A 20,580-nucleotide genomic window follows, 5' to 3' on the forward strand; every position below is an offset into this window, starting at 1 on the left:
AGAATGAAATGTAATGTGATTTGATACAATTCCATGCGCTTACCACCAAGCCTCTGTGTAAAATGGGATTTTCATGCCACTACCAGAAGAGTAGGAGGGCGACCCGGACTCCGTGCTTCAGATACAGAGACCCTGATGATTATAGTCATGGTTCGTTCCGTTGTGCCACTGGGTCTATAGTCGATTATCAAAAAACTGCCATCGACTTGATGCGTGGCGACGGCTAACGTCAGCGTTATATTCTGCCAGGCAACCTTGAAGCCTACGCCCGATTATTATAGCGCAGGCGAGAATCTGTATTGTTGAGAATGATTGGACTTATTTTACTACTTCCAGGCATAACATAACATTTTTAGAAATATTTTAACGATAAAGTTTAATTTTATTGCTCATTCTAATGGATTACTGCTCAGGCTGTGAATGCCTCCTCTCCGACTCGATGTATGACGGCAATGAACTGGAATACCTCACACTGCTCTCCGGGAGCCCAATATCCTCAGCGTCAGGTTGCACATCTCCTTTCTGCTCCTCCGCTGTCAGCTGCACTGGCAGTACTAGCTTTAGAGTTGCTGATGCAACATTAATAGTTAGATGTAGTTGGTATGTCCTGGCGATCAGGCAAGAATAAAAAGTAGGCAAAAACATTTTCTTATCGCTCGCAAAATTCGGAATGGGTATCTTGATATGGCTGCTGAATGTCTTGGGAGTCTCAGTGACAACATTGTCTGTCTGCTTTGGTGAACTTTTCTCCCAGCTCAATCCAATTTCCGTCGTCTTCAGCAGAGTCTCGGAGCTATTGTAACAGTCTCTCGCGTTGACGATGTGAGGCAGCTGTTGCATGGGCTCATCCTGTGACCATGTATCTGACTCGATCTTTGCAGATACACTGCATATTTGCGGCAGGCTAGTCTTATGATTGCACAACTTCAATCTGAGAGACGTTACCACCGTTGTAGAATGAAAACTCTTTCCACTGGAGTCGAGAACGATTGCAGTGGGTTGGTCGGCGTATAATGTGATTTCACCCCAAGAGCGACCAAAGACACCGGATTTGAGATGTTTAGACGACCCGAACTTAAAATTTCTATTTTCTGTAGGGATCTTCAGATGCGAGTGTTGGATATGACCTGGCAAGAACTGAACGGTCTCTTTGGCCTCCATCTTAGCATACTCAGGGTTGGCCGAGTCCCAGACCTGGGCAATAACGCCGTAGTCAACGCGCACACCCCTTGGGATCATCGCATCACTTTCCCAGCCGGTGACACTGGGTGGAAGATGCGTGTGCATTTCGCGTGTTTCTTGCCATATGACGTTATGTGAGCAAGCCTCTGTACCGAGGGTAGTGGGAAGGACAAAGTAAAAGGGAACGGTGTAAGTCTCATTTGGCTGAAGAACTTTATTGGCGGGTAATGTCGCCTGCTCAATCGGCATTTCCAGATCAAGTAATCGATGCCATGTCTCAAACAATAGAGTGGCGTTGGGGCGCTCAACACTGGAGTCGCAAACAAACTTTATTGAGATGCTGGTGAAAGGAGTTTGCTTCTTGGGCTTGATGATAGCAGTGCCCATAACTATAGAGCCAGGGCGATAGCGTTTTGGTGCGTAGTGATCCTGAATATGAATAGTCAAGCCATTTTTCTTAGGGGGTAAGATAGAATTAAGGCTCTGTAGGGCTGATGGATCGAATGGGCTAAGTACCGGGCGTGTCTGGAGAGGGACGCCGGTTCTTTGGGTGTAGGGAGGCTCCATATTGACGATATGATAATGAATTAAATTGATCTGACATCTTGGTGTTATTTGGCCTCGTTGTTATATAATTTCTGCCTGAATAAGTATCTGCACTTTTCTCGATGAGTTGTGGTAATTGACCAAGGCAAGTGACTCACTAATTCTGCGTAATACTGGTCATCGGCTTGATCTGACCCGACTGCATGGCCTGGGACTAACATGCGCATCGTTACAGACCGCGTAATTGAGTCACTGGGTATCGCAAACACAGTCCTCACTAAGATTGTTCAATCGCTAGCCAATTAAAACACAATTAGCGTCAATCAGCGATCACATTTTAAGGCCTTTATTATGCACGATGTCAGTACAGCACGGCACGTATGACCCGAATTGAGGTAGTGTTCCGTCCAGGCTGATTACTCGTTAGCTAGCCGGGAGGGGGCAACTAAGCAAGCTTAGTTAGGTACAAAAGTGTAAGATATGAAGATATGTACAAAAGTGTAAGACAGCTAGGTACTGCCGGCTGTTGATTTTAAGTGACTTTTCCTTATTAATTACATTAAAACCTAAGATATAAATTAATATAATTTATCTATTTTCTATTAAAATTTATTATACCCTTACTTATAAATCTTAGAGCTATTTAAGATATTATTTCTTTTTACTTTTAGTATATTTAGAACACCGAGCGAAGCTTGCAGCGACATTAGCTAGTCTCGGTGTATCAATCAACGATCCCATCGCCAGCCTGACCTATATTAGTCGTGCTCAACACACATTACTTCGTGGTGCGCGTCACGATCTGCTAGTTAGCGTGTCAGCACTCGTTGACCCCAAGATCACCAAGCTTCTTGTCCGACGCGCAGCAAACAGCGTGGCAGTAACGGTTCAGGTCCGTGAGATTGACGATGTCTCATCCAAAATCCTCACGCAGGCAATGCGACGCTATGGGAAGCGCATATCAGTTGAGGATGTGAGCTGTTGGGAACCGAGGCCACATTACAACGCTATAATCGCAGACGGAAACCTGGCCTATTTGGGGACCTCCTACTTTTGGCCGACACAGAGGAACATGATCCATCAGGGCAGATCGCTCGAGAATGGGGTTTTGCTGGAGGGTAATGCTGCCAGAGCGTTGAGAGGGTACTTGGATGAATTGAGAAACCGGGTTTATGAACAGAGGGACTCGGGCTGTAGTTGAATTGCTATGAAAAATAGTCATTTCCTATTTTAATATTGATGGAAGCGATGGAAAGGCAAGGTCCTGGTCTCCCATGATAGCTGCATGTGAATAGCATCACTCTTTGATACTTGCTGTGTAAAGGCATCTAAATCCTTTTCTTACTTACACGAGTCCAAACCCTTCACTGCAATTTTAACCCCTCCCCAAGCTTCTATCAATTGGGGATGTTACCCGGAGTACCCTCACTGCAATTTTAACCCTACCCCAAGCTTGCATCGGCAGTAAGACATAAAATAAGCCCTTGATTTATCAGCTATCTGAGGAGTAAATACATGGGGAATTGATTCGCGGTCGGCTTCCTCTTTTGCTATTGATAGCCCCGCGCTTACTTCCCCGCTTGTCTCTAGAACAAAGCCGACGATGGCCGATACCGGTAGTGGTGATAAGACAGCAACTTCTCTCATCACACTTGATCTGCGACAATCTCACCGTGAATTCCAACAGAAAGACGAGCTAAAATCTCCAAAATGCCCTTCACAGTTCTATCAGACCGCAATGTCAATCAGATTCTTGACACCCTATCACCGTCAGATGTAATCGACTTGGCCAATGCCCTAGAAAAGGCTCTCACCCAATACTCGTGCAACAACGAGCAACAATACCAGCCTCATCGCGCTGTTGTCGACCGTGATGGACAAGTCAGTTTATTCATGCCCGGAACCACGGATCAACTACTCGGCGTCAAGATTGTCGGCATCACTCCCAGCGAAAAGCTAAAACCCTCAGAAGCTGGTCTCAAGAGTGTTTTGACGCTATGCGATGCGAGGGGTCATGCCATAGGTACTCTCAATGCAGCCGCTCTGACTGCGTTCCGAACGGCTCTAGGATCAATGCTTCCCTACCGATTTAGACGCAAGACGGAAAACATTGTCGTATTTGGCGCGGGAGCACAAGCAATGTGGCATATTCGGTTGGCACTATTGCTCAAAGAGAAGGACATCAAGTCGATCACCATTGTCAACCGTTCTGCCGAGAGAGCTCAGCAATTAGTCGAGTCACTCAAGGGGAACAAGCAGTCATCGTGGCCTTCACACATTAGCCTGCAGGTGTTTGACAGCAAAAATGATCTCGAGGCTCTTGTCGTCGATGCGGATGTCTTGTTCTTCACAACCCCCAGCACTCAACCTGTCTTCCCTGCATCGTACCTCACATCCGAGAAAGCTCGAACCAAGACCCGTTACCTTGCGGCCATCGGCTCATACCGTCTCGACATGCAAGAGATTGATCCTGAATTACTAAAGACAGTCATCGACCAGTCAGGCCCTTTCGCTGACGTTGGATATCGCGGTTCTGTAGCTGTCGACAGCCGTGACGGATGTCTACAAGAAGCCGGAGAATTGGTCAAAGCTGAGATACCTACAGACAAAATGCTCGAGATTGGCCAGCTGTTTCAGACGAAGAACAAGGAAAACCCAGATGATCTCAACAAGTGGCTTGAAGATGGCTTTGTCATTTACAAGAGTGTTGGAACAGGTGTGATGGACTTGGCAATCGGTCAGGAGTTGCTTCGCTTGGCCAAGGTTAAGAATGTTGGCTTGACTGCTGAAGACTTCTGAGCAACGACTTTCAGTGCAAAAATGTTTGACCTTTATTGATCTAGTCTGAATATAAATTGAAAGAATCAGAATTGTAACCACCGTCTCAGAAGAACGACAATCGTGTGTGCTTAGAGGAAAGCGAGAGCAGCAACACCGACAGCACCAAGGAGGCCAAGAGCCTGTCCACCAGAGACGTGACCAGCTCCGCTAACAATGACATGAGTCTCAGTAGGTTCGGGCATCTTGGTCTCTTCACCAGTAGGCATCATGGTCTCAGTGGGCTTTGTGGGTTCGGTAGACTTGGCGGGCTCGGTAGGCTTCATGGTCGAAGCCAGAGTGGTAGCGGAAGAGCAAGCTGTAGGAGGGACAAAGTTTCCTTCAGTGTCGTAGGGGTAGTAGCCGACGCAGGTGGCAAACTCAGCAGCACAGGTAGCCTGGTTAGCATTAGGCGCAGTGCCACAGTCATCGCGGGCCTTGTTGCACTTGGCGAGGCAATCGTCGGTAGAGACGGGAGGAGCAGGCTCAGTTCCAGTGGCAGATGAAACGGAGGGAGCACCAGTTGCGGTTGAGACGGCTGGTGGAGGGACCACGTCGGTGGCGGTTGGGTAGATAGGAGAAGTCAAAGCGACCATAGAGTCAGAGGGAGCGGCGTTGCTGAGCTGGGCGTTGCTGAGCTGGGCAACGCCGAGCATCAAGCCGAAAACGAGAGAACCAGTGTTGGACAACATTTTGATGGAGAGAATGAATGTGATCTGACTTGGGAGTGAAAGTGAATGTGGATGAATAGATTTTGATGGTCGCATGAGTTTAGCAGGGGGGATGGATCTTATATGTTAGCTCTTTTGCCCTTTGATGAAGACCCAGACCCTTCTTGATGATGCATATCCCAATAACAAACAGCATTCCTCCCCCGCATACATTTCAGCCACACCAACCCCTTCTCGCACGATACGATGTAGCACCTCGTATTTGTAGATTGTTGCATGCCAAGCAATGTGAAACAAATTCCATATTGTATGAACCATAAGATTGAGACAAGTCAGTCTCAACTAACGCGGCCGTTCAACTGCAGAATCATGTTTCAATACAGACGCCATGTTATTTACTCATGTGTCAATGTTTCACTTGGCAATCTCCACGCTGCACTCGCCACTTTCTCAATCGTATCATTTCCGGAAACGATTGGCAACGAAAAGGGTTAGACGGTGAACATGTTCGCCTACGGGCAGGCAGAGGTTGGTTAAGCATAATTTTATTAGCGGACTTTGGGAAGAAAACTTGATACTAGGTGGAAGTTTATGAAGCTACCTATCAGACTTTTGCATCCATAACTATTCCCTACTCCGCATCCATTATGATACATCAGTTGTTGTTTCGGCAAAAGTAGATGCTGTAGACGTCCCAACCGTCCACGCGATACAGCAAGGAAAAGGAGGGACTGCTCCCGGGGTTGGACGTCTTCCAGCAAGTAAAGTCCTTGTATCCATTGTTTCCGGATCCGACCCAACTGTTGTAGGTTTTGCTGGCAGCGTCGGCAACGATCTTGGAGGTGAAAGTGACCCCACTGCTGAAGGTGCCTTGCTCTTGTTAGCCTTGTGTATATCAAAAAGGCGCGCTACGGCATGGAGCTTACCCTTTACATCGTTTCCTTCCCAGTGGACGTTGTACCCGTGCGTAACGTCGGTGTAGGTATCTGGCTGCGCCAGGTTTGCGGCAGAGTGTCCATCGGCGTAGTATGCCATGCCGCTGGAGATCTCGTTTCCTTTGACAGAGTTGACCAGATAGACCATCTCTGCGCTGGCATAGTGAGCCGCGATGATAGTGAGGAATGAGGTGATTTTCATGGTGTTGGTAGGCCTTTTGAAAGGTAATTGAGAATGATAAGTGTGAGAAGATTTAGGTTGGAATAGTTGGAAAGGGACAGAGGAGGAGATATCCATTTATAGGGCAGAGGCAATACTGCGAATACCTTCAGATGCAATCATACTACGCTTTGCCTACTTGGCCAAATTGAACTGACCTGCCGTATACGGAGGACCTTGTGGTAGCTTGCTGAGTGATTGAGCTGCTCCATAGCCCGCTTACACGGCCCATATTAGACCCTGTCGAGTATCGACAACAAATGATGGCTTCCATCAAATCTGACCGCTTCTATACGAGAAATGAAGCCCGAGCATAACGCTGCGCTAGATTCCACTTTTGGATATTGGGATGCTAAAAAGTTCGCAGACAAAGCTCCGGGTTCCTGTCTTGTTTAGCGTGATTACTGAGAAACTCCGACTGGCCCTGGGTGACGAATTCTGGTTGGTCTTTCGGGCTCCATTCGTGTGCTTGGTCTAGATTCAACAGACTATGCAGACATGGGTGTTGTTTGCCAGTGATAAGAACTAGTGGCGAGCTGTTGATAGACATACAGATCTATCTGACTGTCTGTATAAGAAAGAGACAAAGGCACTATGTTCATCACTCTATTTTTCTTGGTCAAAATTTGGAAGTGTCAAATGATTCCATAGCATCGCATGGCGCTTAATCTGAACAAGAATATCTTGAATTTCCCCTCATTGTTACTTTCAGTCTGGTGGAAAAAGCTAACATATGTACTCTTATCTAACTTTTTCTGTAATGAAATAATGGTTCTTATTGTTAAGAAGCTTCTGTCTCTTTATTTGCTCAGATCATCCATAACCGATAAAAGAAGCATTTCTATCGTCTTGGAATAGCGATTGTCTTATCTAATCTTTACTACCCAAGTAACTGACAAGGATACTGATCCTTCTTGCTTACGCGCCGCCCCTTTAGCTTGGGGCAGAAATGACGTAGCGGGTCTTTGGTGAAATTTAGCTGTAACTAATTTAAACTTGATCAAACGCGTTATCAACATAAAATGTCTCCCAACTCAACCGAGAACGACAACGGGGGTGTAGTCGAGGTAGCCTCTGCCTCGGCGAGCAACCCTGTTCAGATCATCTTGACGCCTCCAACGCCGATAACACCTTCGGCTCCAGCTGCTATTGACCACCGTAGCGAAGACACAAACAAGGAGGTTCACCGCCTGCCAGATGTATCAGAGGAGAAGGAAGTTGTAGCGAAGACCGACTTCTCTGATGAGAAACAGGTTTATAACGAACATGATGAGAAGGATGAGAAAGAAGTCTACACACAGAATACGGAAAAGGTGGTCTATGATGGTGGGATAGAGAAGGCGGTCCACAACTTGAAGCTCTACGATGGACATGATGAGAAACAAATATTCGACCCCAGTCTCGGCATGCATGATACTGAGAAAGAAGCTCTCTACACCCAAAACCAGCACGATGCGGACCAGCGAAGGCACAGCACCTCGACTGAATCCACCGAAACATCGCAATCACAAGCCAAGACCAAACCATTCTGCTACAAGCGCCATGTCGGCAAATTCAACGAAGCAATCGACAAGAAGAAGAAAGCATGGACGACCTTTAGCAACAACTCCAGCACGGCCATGTCGGAGAAGATAATCCAGATGGATAAGGGCTGGAAGCAACGCGTCGATGTGTTTGAGGAGAGCACCATGGCCAAGATGAGCGCTTTTGACAAAAGTATCAACGATGGATTCGATCGCGCTGGGAAGGGCTACAATTCAACGGTTTCGAGTTGGAAGACGGGGATGGTTAATAAGAGGAATCAGAGTATAAGCAGCATGAAGAGCTTGGGTTCCAAGTGTCAGATTGGTGGCAAGGGAGGCAAAGACGAAACGAAGGAGGATAAGTTGGAGAAGTAATGGTTTTTATGCACTATCTGTCTGAGTAATAAGTAGATGTATGTTAAATTTGCTTGTAGTTCTTGGTTCAAATGCGATCACACAGCAAGAATCTCTCTTGAGACCATGCCTGTATAGGTAGAAACAACCTGCCCACGTATGTCCTAATACCACTCGACTCTATCAGTCTTTCTATCCAACTTCCCATTCCTCTTTAGCTCAATTATCGCCTCCTTTGTTCTTTTTGTCATGAGCTTCGGATACTCAGGCGATGTGACTGGAGGTGCCGGCAGATTAGTATCCTGGCGAATCCATGATACGCCGAGCGACCCATCCACAGCCTTTACAGCGTCACGTAAGGTTTCGATGTCTTCATACTCGAACGCTCCACCTAAAACCACGGCTTCGGGGATTCGCGTGTAATTTCCTGATCCAATTGTGCTGAGGTCGGGGTGAGAGGGCGGAGGATTGCCGCGCAGCAGTTCAGGGATGATGACCTTTCCTGACTCTCCAGGAAGTATGAAGTGGACAACTGAGTATTGTTAGTGACTTTGTAAAAATTTATCGGTAATGGTTCTTACCTTCAATCTCAGGTTTCAGAGCCTCGATTACTTTCTCGCCAACAAACTCTGTCTTTCCGCAAAGGATGATAGGGATGGGTGTTGGATCGGCCATTTTTACCAGTATTTCTCCTTCGAATAAAGAGTAAGCAGTAGGGACAATTAACAAATATTTACGAGGGGAGATGGCTAGAACTTATACTCGAAGCTAGCTCGGGCAAAGTCTCACCCTCCACCCTAAATGCTGACATGATGACCTGCTGATGCAAGTTTCCCAAGAGAAGATAAGGATATGACAGTCAGCACTATATAGTTATAAATCAAGATTTCATGGCATATTTCTCGCGGCTAAACGCTGTTCAAATTTAAGTCAGAGCTGTTCTGATAGAGTATAGACTCTTTTTCTGATGGCATGATCCCTTCAAGTACGATCCATCCGGCATGATCGTTATAATTCTCATTACTTTTCGTCATCATCAATAAAGATCTACTTTCATTCTGGACGATGTAGAATCGATCAAGAGCTTGTTTTCCTCATTGTCTCTGGCGCTTGCCAATCAAGGACTACCCTCTTTTTTGGCTGTAATTTATTGGTTTACGTACGATACCCCTGCTCCAACATAAGCGCCCAGCTAGCCCACCCTGGACTAACAGCATATTCTTTACCATAATTATCACCATATTGAAGGATTCTTACAACCAACACGGCGGCTACAAGACGAAAAACCGTCCGATTGGACATGCTAAACGATATGTTGTCACGGCGCGTGGGGCCAACATGCCAAGCTATTCTCATCATGTTGGTAAGCCCGTGTTGGTCTCTTGTGTCACTTCTGAAACTTGGTACTTAATTACAGGATGACCGCTCGTTACAGTTCTAACCTTCATAATCTTCTACAGTCGCATTGCTATGACCTCGTAGATCGGGACATCATTCAATATGGCCCAACCGTATGACCGACAGTTTCGCCCTTCTTATCCAGGAGACAATTCTTCTTCTTCAACTTTCAGGGTGCAGGATGACGCGAATGGGCCCAAGGGCACACACAGCATTGAGACCAGGTCCCTGGGCCACGAACCGACAATGGCAAACGACGACCCGCACAACACAGATGGTACTTGGAAACGCCATGTTATGCCAGGGACATTATTCGCAGACATCAGCTTAACCCTCCTTCCTGCTGGCATCTTGGGACTCGCCCTAGCCGTCATGTGCTTGGACAAAACGACCGTTGAAGAGGAGGTGCTAAAGAAATGGGATAATGCCATCACTGTGGTAGCTACCCCCGTCATCCACAGACATTACTGATATACTGACACATAACTATCAGATCGCCTCTGTCTTTCCGATTTTATTCGCATCCGTCGCAAGTAGAATGGTCTTCCAAGCCGCTCGCTGGAAACTCGAAAAAGGCGCGACTCTCAACCTTCTCGAACAATTAATCGGCAGTCGCACCGTCGGATCGACGCTCGTTACACAGATTAGCTTGGGCCGATTCAATATCCTAGGCATCGCTTTGCTCATGCTTTGGTCCCTCTCGCCACTTGGATCACAGGCTGCTCTTCGAATGCTTCGAACACGACTCGAGCCTGTATATGCGCCCTCGAACCTCCTCTATTATACAACAGATGCGCCGTCGGTCTTCAGTAGCTCGACACTTGTTTCTCGGGGCGAGATTGATCAGTACAGGTCGACTCAGGCGTTTGTACAGACTATGTACAGTTCTTTGTTACTCGCTCCCCCTTCCGCTAAAAGTAATGCGATGGACTTGTGGGGGAACGTCAAGATTCCCAAGTTAGAAGTGGACAGCGATAACAACGGCAGTTGGAAGAATATCTCATGGAACTCAGCGCCAGATTCCTACTCTTCGCTGGTGGGCTTGCCTGTCACAAATGTCACCCAAGGCAACGTCACATTCTCCCTTGAATCAAGCTACATCGACCTCGACTGCAAACAATTCAATTACAACATCTCCGTCATGAAACAAAAGGAGTACGAATGGGACTACTTTGATGGTAACAACAATGGCTCTATCCGACTACGCAACGGCACATTCCACGGGATGAATGGAACTACTCTGCAGTCAGTGTGGAGTGTTGCTGTTGATCGTTTTGTTGATGAGTACTGGAACGCCAATACTCTCTGTCCTTCACGTGGCCAGGAACGAGATTGCCAGACTCCCAAACTGTTGGTCAACGAAACTGACTTGGCCGTGACGCCTGCACGACTTGTCTTTGAAGCTTCGTTCCGAACATCTCCCAAGCAATTTGTTCCGCCCATGCGCGTCGAGGCAGTCTGTGATGTAGTCCAGCGTTATGTGGAATCTCGCGTGGTTTGTTCACGAACCGACACTTCATCACCGCAAAACTGCACTGTCACTCAACAACGCTTCTCGCGCCAACCCCACGCCCCGGAGGGTGTCACCCTGCTTTCGTTCCCTGATGTTTGGAGCTGGGTGACACGAGGCCTACCTGAAGGAGTAAAGGGACAAAGCTACGCTGATACCACGATTCGTTATCTCAACAACCCCGAACTCACAAGCTTCACTACGGGTGACGAGGTAGAAGAGGGGAAGCTGCTTAGTAATGTCACAGGGAAGCAGTTTGGTCGCCGCCTGTCGCAGCTCTTGACCACATATGTTCTCCTCGGCCAGCTGAACCAGTATACGTCGCAAGGAAGCAGCGACATAACGGCTAAGTTCGAGCCAAACGTTACTGTTCCAGTCGATGTCAGCACCCTGAAAGAGATATACGTCGTGCACTGGTCGTGGATGGCCTTGTTCACTGCTTGTTGCGCTGTTCTCCTTGCGAGCGGGATCACTGGGGTTATCTTTGCTCACTTGGCTGCCGGACCAGAAATTCTAGGATATGCATCATCTGTGGTGCGTGATTCTAAATATGTGACTCTTCCGCCCACTTGTGGACAGAAGGAGGCTCTCGAAGTTACGAAAATGATTGGAGAACATCGATTCAAGTATGGGTATACGAGTGCAACCTCAGAGGGTCGGCCCCTACTTGGAATTGGGTTGGAAGATCAGATACAAGGAATCAAGGGTAGGTAGGCATAGTCGCGCCTCACTCTAATAGGACTCTTGTACTTAGATAGTAAATGGCTTTTGGGTTCCCAGTACCTACCAGATAGTTGAAGACGACGCACATATTACAAGCTTCTTCCTACCGGTGAAAGCATGTCTATGATTACCTTTGACTGACTTTAAAATAAGTAGAAAGCGTCGTTAAGTCTTCTCGGACGCCGAGGCTCCCAGATTGTCGGGCTGTTACTGGGGTTTAGATTGTCCGGTTTCCTTGCTCGTCTGGTCGGGGTTCAACGGCTTACGGTCCTGTGCGGCCCGAGCCGAGTCTGGTTTCCGATTGATGGCATGATGATAGCCATAGTTTCATAGCCGTTTGTCTAGTATTTTCGATGTCTCTGGAAGAGTGGATGCATGCTTGACTGCCAGAACTATTTGTTGCTGCTGGACCGCTGGTAAAGATAATGCTGGAATATTTAGCAGGATTATCCTAATACATTGATACTGTGCGGCACGATTATAGCATCTCGAGTTGGTGGATAATTCTTTATGCTTTGTCGCTTCTTTAAAGAGCTCTGAAAGGCACCCACTGGTGTTGGACTCATGCTGAAATCAGCCACATCCAGAAATATCCATTCAGTCGTTTCACAATGGGTGCCTTTCTCGAGTTTTTCTGACTTGTTACGATACCAGGCTCTTACTCGTTGATATACCTTCGTAAACGGGTCAATCTTTTCCAGACATCAAGAAAATACGACAAAGCCTAAACAAATACAGCAAGCTCCAACGGCCCTGAGCGCCAAGAAGTGTGAGTTAAGTTTCATTTATTGCATTGGCGTTTCACCATTGTCATCTCTACGTATCAGATTGCGACATAACCCCCGCACATGGCGAGTGCAGGGGTGGTCTCGATGTGAGATGGCGGTGGTATAAGAGCATTACATACTCCCAAGTCATTAGTAGAAAATAATCATTGACACAATTCTTCAGCACAAGTAAAGATGTATTCTTGTTCAATCACGCCAGAGTATGAGGCTGCGAATGAGCAGTACGCGACAGACTTTGACAAGGGTGATCTTGCCCTCCCACCATCTCGGTACGTATCTACCAACAAAGGCAAAGAATTGCTACTGACTCAAAATGCAGAAAAGTAGCCATAGTGGCATGTATGGATGCTCGCCTTGATCCAGTCCAAATACTCGGAATTGAGCTAGGCTCAGCACACGTTATTCGCAACGCAGGCGGCCGAGCAGCCGATGCACTTCGTTCAATCATCATCTCGCAACAACTACTCGGCACAAGAGAGGTCGTCATTGTTCACCACGTTCGTATAACTCATCGCACACAGTAGTGAAAAATTGGTCTAACAAAATACAGACAGACTGTGGCATGCTCACCTTTTCTGATCTCGACCTCAAGGCCAAGGTTAGAAAAGACCTTGACCAAGACGTGGATCACATGGCGTTTATGCCCTTTGGTGATCTTGAGCAGAGTGTTCGTGACGATGTAAAGTTCTTGAAGAAGAGTCCTTTGGTGTTGGATGTTCCTATTACTGGGTATATCTACGATGTCAAGTCTGGCAAAATTACGGTCAAGATCAGATAGGCCGTCACCAGATCTCGAGGGTTGTTTTGAAGTTATGAATAATATTTAATTGTCTCTCAACTTGGAATCGATGAATGATGAAGCACGGTAAAACGCGTCTGTAGATTGACCAAAAAGAAATGTATAAAAGTGCAACTCATAAATAACCCGCTGACCACAAAGCTCTGAGTAACGACATTGCATGAACTAGATAAACACCATCAAGAGAGTGACTGTCTCTCCAACACAACCAAATTGCTGTGTCTCTTAAACCAGAACCCCATCCTTTAAAATATGCCAATCTATTCTATCCGCTCATGTCTCCAAATACTGATCAATCACATTTGCTGATAGATAGGATTCGAGGTATAGCCAAGATCCAGACTCTCCCAATTCCACAACATTGCAAGATCTCCCAGTTCAGCATCAGAGAGCTGCTGGAAACCCATGTCAATTTCAGGAGATCCAACTGCGAGATTCTGCATATGGGATCTGTTGTTGATATCCACAGGCCAAGATGGCATGGTGGCAATCTCTTGAATTTGTGACGGGTCTGTGTAAGTGTATTGTTGAAATCCCAGATCTGTCCCGTCGTGAAGAGGATACGACACGTATGACTGTCCTCCCGTCTGAATTCTCTCAGGAGCCACTGGGATAGGGTCGATGCAGGGCTCGTACTGGGCCTGGACCAGAGGTAGCTCAGGGAGTGGGATAGGCATCGGTGCCAGCGCAATGAGGTCTGCATCCATAATTGGTTCTGGCATAGGTACTACGACAGGCATCGAACCTTGGCCGCCAGGTGGAGTATCGAACCGTCGCCTCTTGTGAGCTTCAGCCGCCTGCATCCCAGATGACGACGGCAACTTCTTAATCAACCTTCGCAAAACATCGTAGGGAGCTTTGGCTGTGTTGGTGGCAGTTCGTAGCTTCTTCAGAGTACTGTATGCTCTGGCGATAGCGCCGGCTACTTCTTGGCGACGCGGCACATGGCCGTCTTCCGCGTGGATGATGACCGAGCACAGAAGAGCAGCCGTGTCAAAGATGCAAAACGGGACGAAATGGAAGGTGGTGTCTCTGGTCCACACGTACTCAAAGAACCGATGGACTGCTTCTATCAGACGAAGGGCATAGTCGATACCTGTCAGTCGAAACTCGAGATCGACAGCAGACGCCGTTGATTGCTTCATAGACTTGGCCATGAATGCTCTAAAAGGGCCGAGGGCAATAGAGAGAGTGCAGGTGTGCATGTAGTGACGGTGAAGAGCGATCCATGGTAGATCCTCGTTGGTCGGCGTGTTGGGATGATCAAGTGCATACTCGGGTGGGAACGTCTTCATGAAATCCTCAAGAATTGTTTGGTAATCCCTGATGTCGGCAGGATCAGAAAGAAGCTTGGGTCCACCGAAGCGTTTGAAGATCAGGCTGACAAGTTCAGACTGTAGCTTGAGATGCAACATGGGTGAAGCGGGATAGTCTTCCAGTGCAAGGCTAGGCAGACCAACGTCGCATTCGGTGCGGTCGATGAGCATTGGTCGTGCTAGAAGTGAAGAAACCAGCCTTGAGATGTGAGTAGAAGTCTTTGTAAGTTTGAGATGTTTGCTCACCAGTCCCAGGAATCCACAATGCACCATAGTCGTCTCTTCATTTCGAGCTCGAAGCCTGGTAACTGGTCTACGGGTTTCTTGTGAAGATCTAAGAATGTTAGTAGTGTGCATTGACTAACATGATAAGATACTCACTGATCATCTGTGCCTCTCGGACTACAGCGCCAAGAACCTGCCAGCACTCTGCAAACCGTGCCTCGGCTTTGAACCAATAACACGAATGCAGTAGGTACTGGACCGTGTAGACATGGCCATATCCCACAGGGATAGCGCTGTGGAGCTCTCTAGCAGCATCGTGATATTTCTGGGTCAAATCTTTGACAGATGCGTCAAGCTCGCTCTCGATTCTGCTACCCGTCTGGCTATCGACATGCTGGACTGAGCATGCACAGACCATGAGAAGCAAACATGTCCATTGAACACCACATGGTCGGCCTTTGCTGTAATCATCCCACCAGCGAGCGTACTCTTTGCTGAAGTGTGGTGGGTAGACGATGTAGTAGTAAAAGTTGACGACATCGAGAAAGCCTTGGATTAGAGTGTCTGCGAATGTGAGATGGTGAAAAAATAATTGGACCGATAATCTTACCAACGATGTGTCTTGGCGGCAACACATCTAGTGCGCGCTGGAGCTGAGCGCTGTCTTTTGGATCGAGATAGTATTGATCAGAAGGTTTAGTACTTCCTGTCTTGGCTGTGTGAGTATGCAAGCCAAAGCAAAAAAGGGCAACTTACTTCTTGATCAAGATTCGTCAACATATGAAGACGACTGTAGCCAATCGCTTCTAAAACGTCACCAACATCATCGTCGTCGCTCTCCTCTTCATCGCCATGCATGTCGCGCTTCCGCTTAACTTCCAGGGAAGCAGCCCAGGCATCCTCACCTGAGGTGACCTTGGAGTCATCCCTGAAACGACACTGATCAGCGACCTTGCGCTTCTGGCAATTGTTGCATGGCCATTGGCGATTGCATTTCTGCTTTCGACGATGGCACTCGGTGCATGCAGAGCGTAGCAGAGCCTCTGGTTGGGCGATGCCCTCAATAGATGATTTCCGAGATTCTTCGGGCATCATGACTTTGGGATTTGCAGAGCAAAGGGAGGAGAGAGGGACGAGTTGGGGATGGAGTGCAGTATAGGGCGGGGCTAAAGAGGTCTGGTCCATTGGAAACGGAGTCTGCCGCAAGGATATTTGTTTAGTGATCGATGGGACTAGACCAGGCTGGGTAAAGGACTGTGTAAGGGTCCTTTCGAGACAATGCGGAGACACCGAGATGCATCAAAGTTTTTCCTGTTGGGCGAGGCTTGTGAATGTCTCAGTTGCCTTGGTTGTGCGTTTGCCTCTGTTACACAGGATCGTCATGGAGCTGAAAGCTGAAAGTGAGTCAGGGCGGGAGGAGAAAAGGGAGAGAGCCGCAGCTAGTCAACCCTGAGCAGGAGGAATGTTTGCTTTGCCAGGACTCGGCTGGGAGTCTTCCGGCAAGATTCGCATCGGCTGAAGCGAGACAATGACATGCAGTAAAAAGGAAGTAACTGGCAACTCACTTTATTTGTTTGTCTTTGCATGCATTGACGTTTATATTGATATTGAGTAACCCGATGAGCTCGATGAATACAGGTCACATTCGTGATCGATCTTCTTGCCTGCATGAGATGTTCCAGGGTCTGGGATGAGCATGATCGACCAAGAATGTGACGTGTAACAAAACTAAATGAGGATCCGAACAAATCAGAAGTCGTCAAGAGAGTCGTTCTAGTCCATTCTTGTCTTGGATCCGCTGCTCCCGGGTAGCTATTGTGTCGCATAATTATCCATTTGTGCTACTGTATTAAGATTAATGTTGCACTATTTCCATTGTCTGTAGCCGGTATCGGGCGTGGCTACCCTGTGTAAGAATGACAGTTGGCTTGTATCACTGAGAAGCGAAAGATGTTGGCATCTGATAAGCATTGGAGCTTGGCCAGCATAAATATTGGTAGCACTGTACTTTTTGTAGAACGCTGAATGATGTTTCTATGTGATTGCGTCAATTATGAACAAGTACAAAGATTGTTGGACAAGGCCAAGATATAGAGGTTTGGAACAGCATAATTGATTGAAACGCCTTGTATTATACGTTCCGATACAGTACCCTTCCACGTATTTTCCTAGATCAATGAGAATAAACTCACTTACACACCGAATTCGTCTTGCCACGCAACTGCTTTCGTAACTTCATGACACCATTACTACAGAACCATTCAATTTTTCTCCCAAATCTGTCCGGCGCATACACGCGGTACCCTCTAGACACCCTTGCTGATTGGCTTCGTCTCAGTGCGACCACGGATGATGGTGGACAAATCCCCAAGCGGCAGCATGATTGGGAAATCGACCGACAAGAGCAGGATCGAAGTCAGCATATACCACCCGATAAATGTAACCGCGAGGAGTAATCCCGCACCGACGTGCTGGTACTGTAGTGCGCGACTTGTGTTTCCCTGTGCAACAGCAAAGAAAGAAGCTGAAAGACAGCTGACTGCATATCAATGTTAGCACGTCGATATCTGATAGAAAGATATGCAACCTACAGCATGGGACAAGAAGAGCAAGGATAGTAAAGAGAGCAACGTTAGTTCTTATACTGGCGACACAATAGACAGCGCACAGAATGGTCATTGCAACGAGGAAAAAGGCAAAGGTCGCATAGAAAGAGGGTTCCTTGAGTCCATCTGCGGCAGTGCCGGTTGTCGAATATGTGCTGTACGCGCCAGAACCAGGGACGACGGTTGTACCAAAGGCCAGCCAGAAGCCACCGAATGTAAAGAAGATCGTGGATGGGAACGTGTTTCCTGTCAAAGGGTTAGCGAGGTACTTGTAAGGGATGTAAACAGAAGTGCCGCTTACCAAGAATCCATTCACCGAGGCCTCCCAAGACAAGAAGAAGACCACCGATACCAAAGTAGACACCGCTGTGAATTATCATTAGTTACTGATTGTGACTTAATAAGTCATTGAACTCACACGACCGCCGCCGCAGCGAACCCGCCTGCGCCTTGCCAGTTCAGCAATGCCATGGATGCTGGAGTGGTACAAAGTAAAAAGCCGGCCAACGCTATCTATGTTAGCACGAGAGTTGCTTCAACGTCAACTAATACTTACCAACTGGTGTTGGATTGCCAAACGTCTTGCGGAGATCCCCCTTGACTCTATTCTGGGGTTGGAGGTATAGCTGTTCGAACATTTCAGGGGAGAGAGGGATGCTCATGGCTGGTTGGATATGTTCCATCTCAGCGCGATCGGTGTCGAGCTTGCCACTTGAAGTGCGAGACATGATGAGATGACAATGGGATGGCGATGATGGATATCGTTGTCAAGATGGTGAGATAATAAGGGCAATTGAAAGACAAGATGAGGTGATGAGAGACGAAAAACTGGATCGCATGGTTCCAGTGACTACTTATATATGCATCCCAACAATAAGCTTCCCCTTACCCCGGATTAGCATAGCAATCTGGAGAAGTGGAATCTGGGGGTGGAGATGCAGGGATACATCGTGGTCTCGAATCTCTATCCATGCCAGATAAGATGGATTGGGGATGGATAATGGATCAACATGTAGATCTCTTCATGGCAACGTGGGCATCGGAAGGCACGGAACATGGACGACCCAGCAATCAGCCTGCGGACGAGGATATACCCATGGCAATAATGGAGTTTGGTAACGAAAACGACTGGTCGTCAGTGTATGAAAAGATCCTTGAAGAGTTTCCAAGTGACGGTGAATGTATGCTAGCCATATTCAAGGGTCCCAGCGAACTAGCTCCCCAGACACTACCCTGGGAACCTGGATTCCGGCCACTTGCGTTCGGTCGAGCGGCCCCTGTCCTGTCGATCAAAGCTCAATTTGAACATCCCCAACCAACATCAATTCCTTGATAGCATAATGGATATCTCTATTCCGCAAAGCCTGTTGCATTGCAGTTTGGAACTAGTGTCAAAAGGGCATGAATGCGGAGGCGGCTCCGACTTGCGGGAAGGCCTCCGCACTGCGGCTCAACAGAGGCCACGAGGTTGAAGGGGAGAGGAAGCTAGGAGATGGCTTCCGCGGGGCTAGCGATATTAGTTTGCTCAAAGAACTTCTGTGCACGACACGACTGGCTTATTGATTGGTTGCGCAGTAGAGATATGGCGACTGGGAGGCGGAACAAGGGCCTGCAAAGTTAACTGCCGAAGGTTTGGCCTCGTGTTTGACAGTACCCAACATAGACACTAACTTGGTACGGACCAACATGAGCCTAACTAATGCATGCTACCCCGTAGAGGCGATCACCTGGAAACATATCCAACAGATCAAACGTCCTCCTTATCACTATCCTGTGTTGAGTCCCCCTCATCCGCGGGAAGTTGTTTCCCGAGACCCTCAAGGATGCTCTGCAACCCTTCCTTGACCTTTGGATTGACCACGGTCTCGATGCGCTTTTCCAGTTCCGCAATCTTTCCCAGCAGTTCCTGCCTCCTGACATCAGCCAGATCAATTTCTTCTTCTTCTCCTTTTTCCTCTTCGCCATCGTCCGCCCTTTCAAGACCTTCACCAAAGGCTTCAGCAAACGCCTGGGCCATGTTGTGATCCTTGATTGCAAAGACAACTTCGTCAAGTTGACCCCATCGCTCCTTATTGCTCTTTGACTTGTCCTGTCTTGGCAGAAGGACAGCTTTCCATAGCCGTGCGATCTCACCGACTGGATTGCCGTGTGCTCCACAACCCCAAGCTCCAAGAACCAGACGTTTTGTCTTTTTCATCATGGCAACGCGCATTACCCCCCTCATTTTGCTCTGAGCCAACTCGCGGTCCTTTTTGTTGGCGTAAGTTGCTACTCCTTCGTTGTCTAGCTCATACTCAGGTGTGCGAATCATAGCGGCAGTGATACAGTCCACGTAAAAACGGTCCTTCTTGTCCAGATCCTCGCCCTCTTCGTCTCTAAAGACTAACACGTTGGGAGTGAAGATGGAAGCTAGATCTGGGATACGGTACCACTCGTCTTTGAGGGAAGGGTATAGTGTAGTGCGCATGCAGAGTGACTCTTCTTGACTGTTTGCACCGTTGAGGAATCCACCACCTGGGGATAGCGGTGAACCCATGTTGAGAATAGCCACACGAGCGCGATCATTCTTGAGATCAACTTTGGTACCTGACGGGGTTTCGATCTCGAGAAGGTCTCTGGCAGCTGTGAGTGTGTCGACTTGTCGAACTGAGATTCTTGGTGTTTTGAGATCTGTGGCTGGTGGGATTGGTTGGCCATCAGACTTAGAAGTTGGTGAACGGCGCCCAGATTTGCCCTTCTTTGGTGACTGATCCATATCCCTGTTGCTTTCACCAGGCTTCGCACTCGAAACCTGAGCATCCTGAAAAGCGATCAATTCTGCCGCATCAATTCCCTGTTGAGCGCGGGGATTTCCAGATAGAAGAGTTGGTATGGCTTTGTTGATTGTCGCCTTGGCCTTTTTGGATCGTACATCTTTGCGGAACGCCGCCGGGGGTCGTCCAACAGACGGTTCAGTTCTTCCCATGA

General features: G+C 47.8%; 11 protein-coding genes across 11 annotated transcripts, besides 2 other annotated features; 4 read left to right on the top strand and 7 right to left on the bottom strand.

Annotated features, from left to right (window-relative positions):
* Window positions 1–402: 402 nt before the first annotated feature.
* Window positions 403–1,749, bottom strand: FPSE_06756 (uncharacterized protein; the record flags this gene model as incomplete). The annotated part of the gene is made up of 1 exon (XM_009259874.1): window positions 403–1,749. The coding sequence occupies one exon, from the start codon at window positions 1,747–1,749 to the stop codon at window positions 403–405; it is 1,347 nt and encodes a 448-aa protein (XP_009258149.1).
* A 526-nt stretch (window positions 1,750–2,275) lies between these two features.
* Window positions 2,276–2,345: a repeat region.
* A 1,093-nt stretch (window positions 2,346–3,438) lies between these two features.
* Window positions 3,439–4,527, top strand: FPSE_06757 (uncharacterized protein; the record flags this gene model as incomplete). Its single annotated transcript, XM_009259875.1, has 1 exon — window positions 3,439–4,527. The coding sequence occupies one exon, from the start codon at window positions 3,439–3,441 to the stop codon at window positions 4,525–4,527; it is 1,089 nt and encodes a 362-aa protein (XP_009258150.1).
* Window positions 4,528–4,637: 110 nt separating this feature from the next.
* Window positions 4,638–5,237, bottom strand: FPSE_06758 (uncharacterized protein; the record flags this gene model as incomplete). The annotated part of the gene is made up of 1 exon (XM_009259876.1): window positions 4,638–5,237. One exon carries the CDS (start codon window positions 5,235–5,237, stop codon window positions 4,638–4,640), a length of 600 nt encoding a protein of 199 aa, XP_009258151.1.
* A 634-nt stretch (window positions 5,238–5,871) lies between these two features.
* Window positions 5,872–6,353, bottom strand: FPSE_06759 (uncharacterized protein; the record flags this gene model as incomplete). The annotated part of the gene is made up of 2 exons (XM_009259877.1): window positions 5,872–6,086; window positions 6,143–6,353. 2 exons carry the CDS (start codon window positions 6,351–6,353, stop codon window positions 5,872–5,874), a joined length of 426 nt encoding a protein of 141 aa, XP_009258152.1.
* Window positions 6,354–7,393: 1,040 nt separating this feature from the next.
* Window positions 7,394–8,269, top strand: FPSE_06760 (uncharacterized protein; the record flags this gene model as incomplete). Its single annotated transcript, XM_009259878.1, has 1 exon — window positions 7,394–8,269. One exon carries the CDS (start codon window positions 7,394–7,396, stop codon window positions 8,267–8,269), a length of 876 nt encoding a protein of 291 aa, XP_009258153.1.
* Window positions 8,270–8,412: 143 nt separating this feature from the next.
* FPSE_06761 (uncharacterized protein) lies at window positions 8,413–8,923 on the bottom strand (the record flags this gene model as incomplete). Its single annotated transcript, XM_009259879.1, has 2 exons — window positions 8,413–8,780; window positions 8,830–8,923. 2 exons carry the CDS (start codon window positions 8,921–8,923, stop codon window positions 8,413–8,415), a joined length of 462 nt encoding a protein of 153 aa, XP_009258154.1.
* An 825-nt stretch (window positions 8,924–9,748) lies between these two features.
* FPSE_06762 (uncharacterized protein) lies at window positions 9,749–11,870 on the top strand (the record flags this gene model as incomplete). The annotated part of the gene is made up of 2 exons (XM_009259880.1): window positions 9,749–10,084; window positions 10,140–11,870. The coding sequence occupies 2 exons, from the start codon at window positions 9,749–9,751 to the stop codon at window positions 11,868–11,870; spliced, it is 2,067 nt and encodes a 688-aa protein (XP_009258155.1).
* Window positions 11,871–12,841: 971 nt separating this feature from the next.
* On the top strand, window positions 12,842–13,445 carry FPSE_06763 (uncharacterized protein; the record flags this gene model as incomplete). Its single annotated transcript, XM_009259881.1, has 3 exons — window positions 12,842–12,936; window positions 12,987–13,164; window positions 13,218–13,445. The coding sequence occupies 3 exons, from the start codon at window positions 12,842–12,844 to the stop codon at window positions 13,443–13,445; spliced, it is 501 nt and encodes a 166-aa protein (XP_009258156.1).
* A 317-nt stretch (window positions 13,446–13,762) lies between these two features.
* On the bottom strand, window positions 13,763–16,099 carry FPSE_06764 (uncharacterized protein; the record flags this gene model as incomplete). The annotated part of the gene is made up of 5 exons (XM_009259882.1): window positions 13,763–14,981; window positions 15,029–15,116; window positions 15,164–15,571; window positions 15,618–15,717; window positions 15,764–16,099. 5 exons carry the CDS (start codon window positions 16,097–16,099, stop codon window positions 13,763–13,765), a joined length of 2,151 nt encoding a protein of 716 aa, XP_009258157.1.
* A 1,214-nt stretch (window positions 16,100–17,313) lies between these two features.
* Window positions 17,314–18,341, bottom strand: FPSE_06765 (uncharacterized protein; the record flags this gene model as incomplete). Its single annotated transcript, XM_009259883.1, has 5 exons — window positions 17,314–17,546; window positions 17,599–17,859; window positions 17,915–17,979; window positions 18,032–18,122; window positions 18,170–18,341. 5 exons carry the CDS (start codon window positions 18,339–18,341, stop codon window positions 17,314–17,316), a joined length of 822 nt encoding a protein of 273 aa, XP_009258158.1.
* A 1,019-nt stretch (window positions 18,342–19,360) lies between these two features.
* FPSE_06766 (uncharacterized protein) lies at window positions 19,361–20,578 on the bottom strand (the record flags this gene model as incomplete). Its single annotated transcript, XM_009259884.1, has 1 exon — window positions 19,361–20,578. The coding sequence occupies one exon, from the start codon at window positions 20,576–20,578 to the stop codon at window positions 19,361–19,363; it is 1,218 nt and encodes a 405-aa protein (XP_009258159.1).
* Window positions 19,547–19,573: a microsatellite.
* Window positions 20,579–20,580: the final 2 nt, after the last annotated feature.

Source organism: Fusarium pseudograminearum, chromosome 2 (genome assembly GCF_000303195.2).
Source record: "Fusarium pseudograminearum CS3096 chromosome 2, whole genome shotgun sequence".
NCBI classification, from domain to species: domain Eukaryota; kingdom Fungi; phylum Ascomycota; class Sordariomycetes; order Hypocreales; family Nectriaceae; genus Fusarium; species Fusarium pseudograminearum.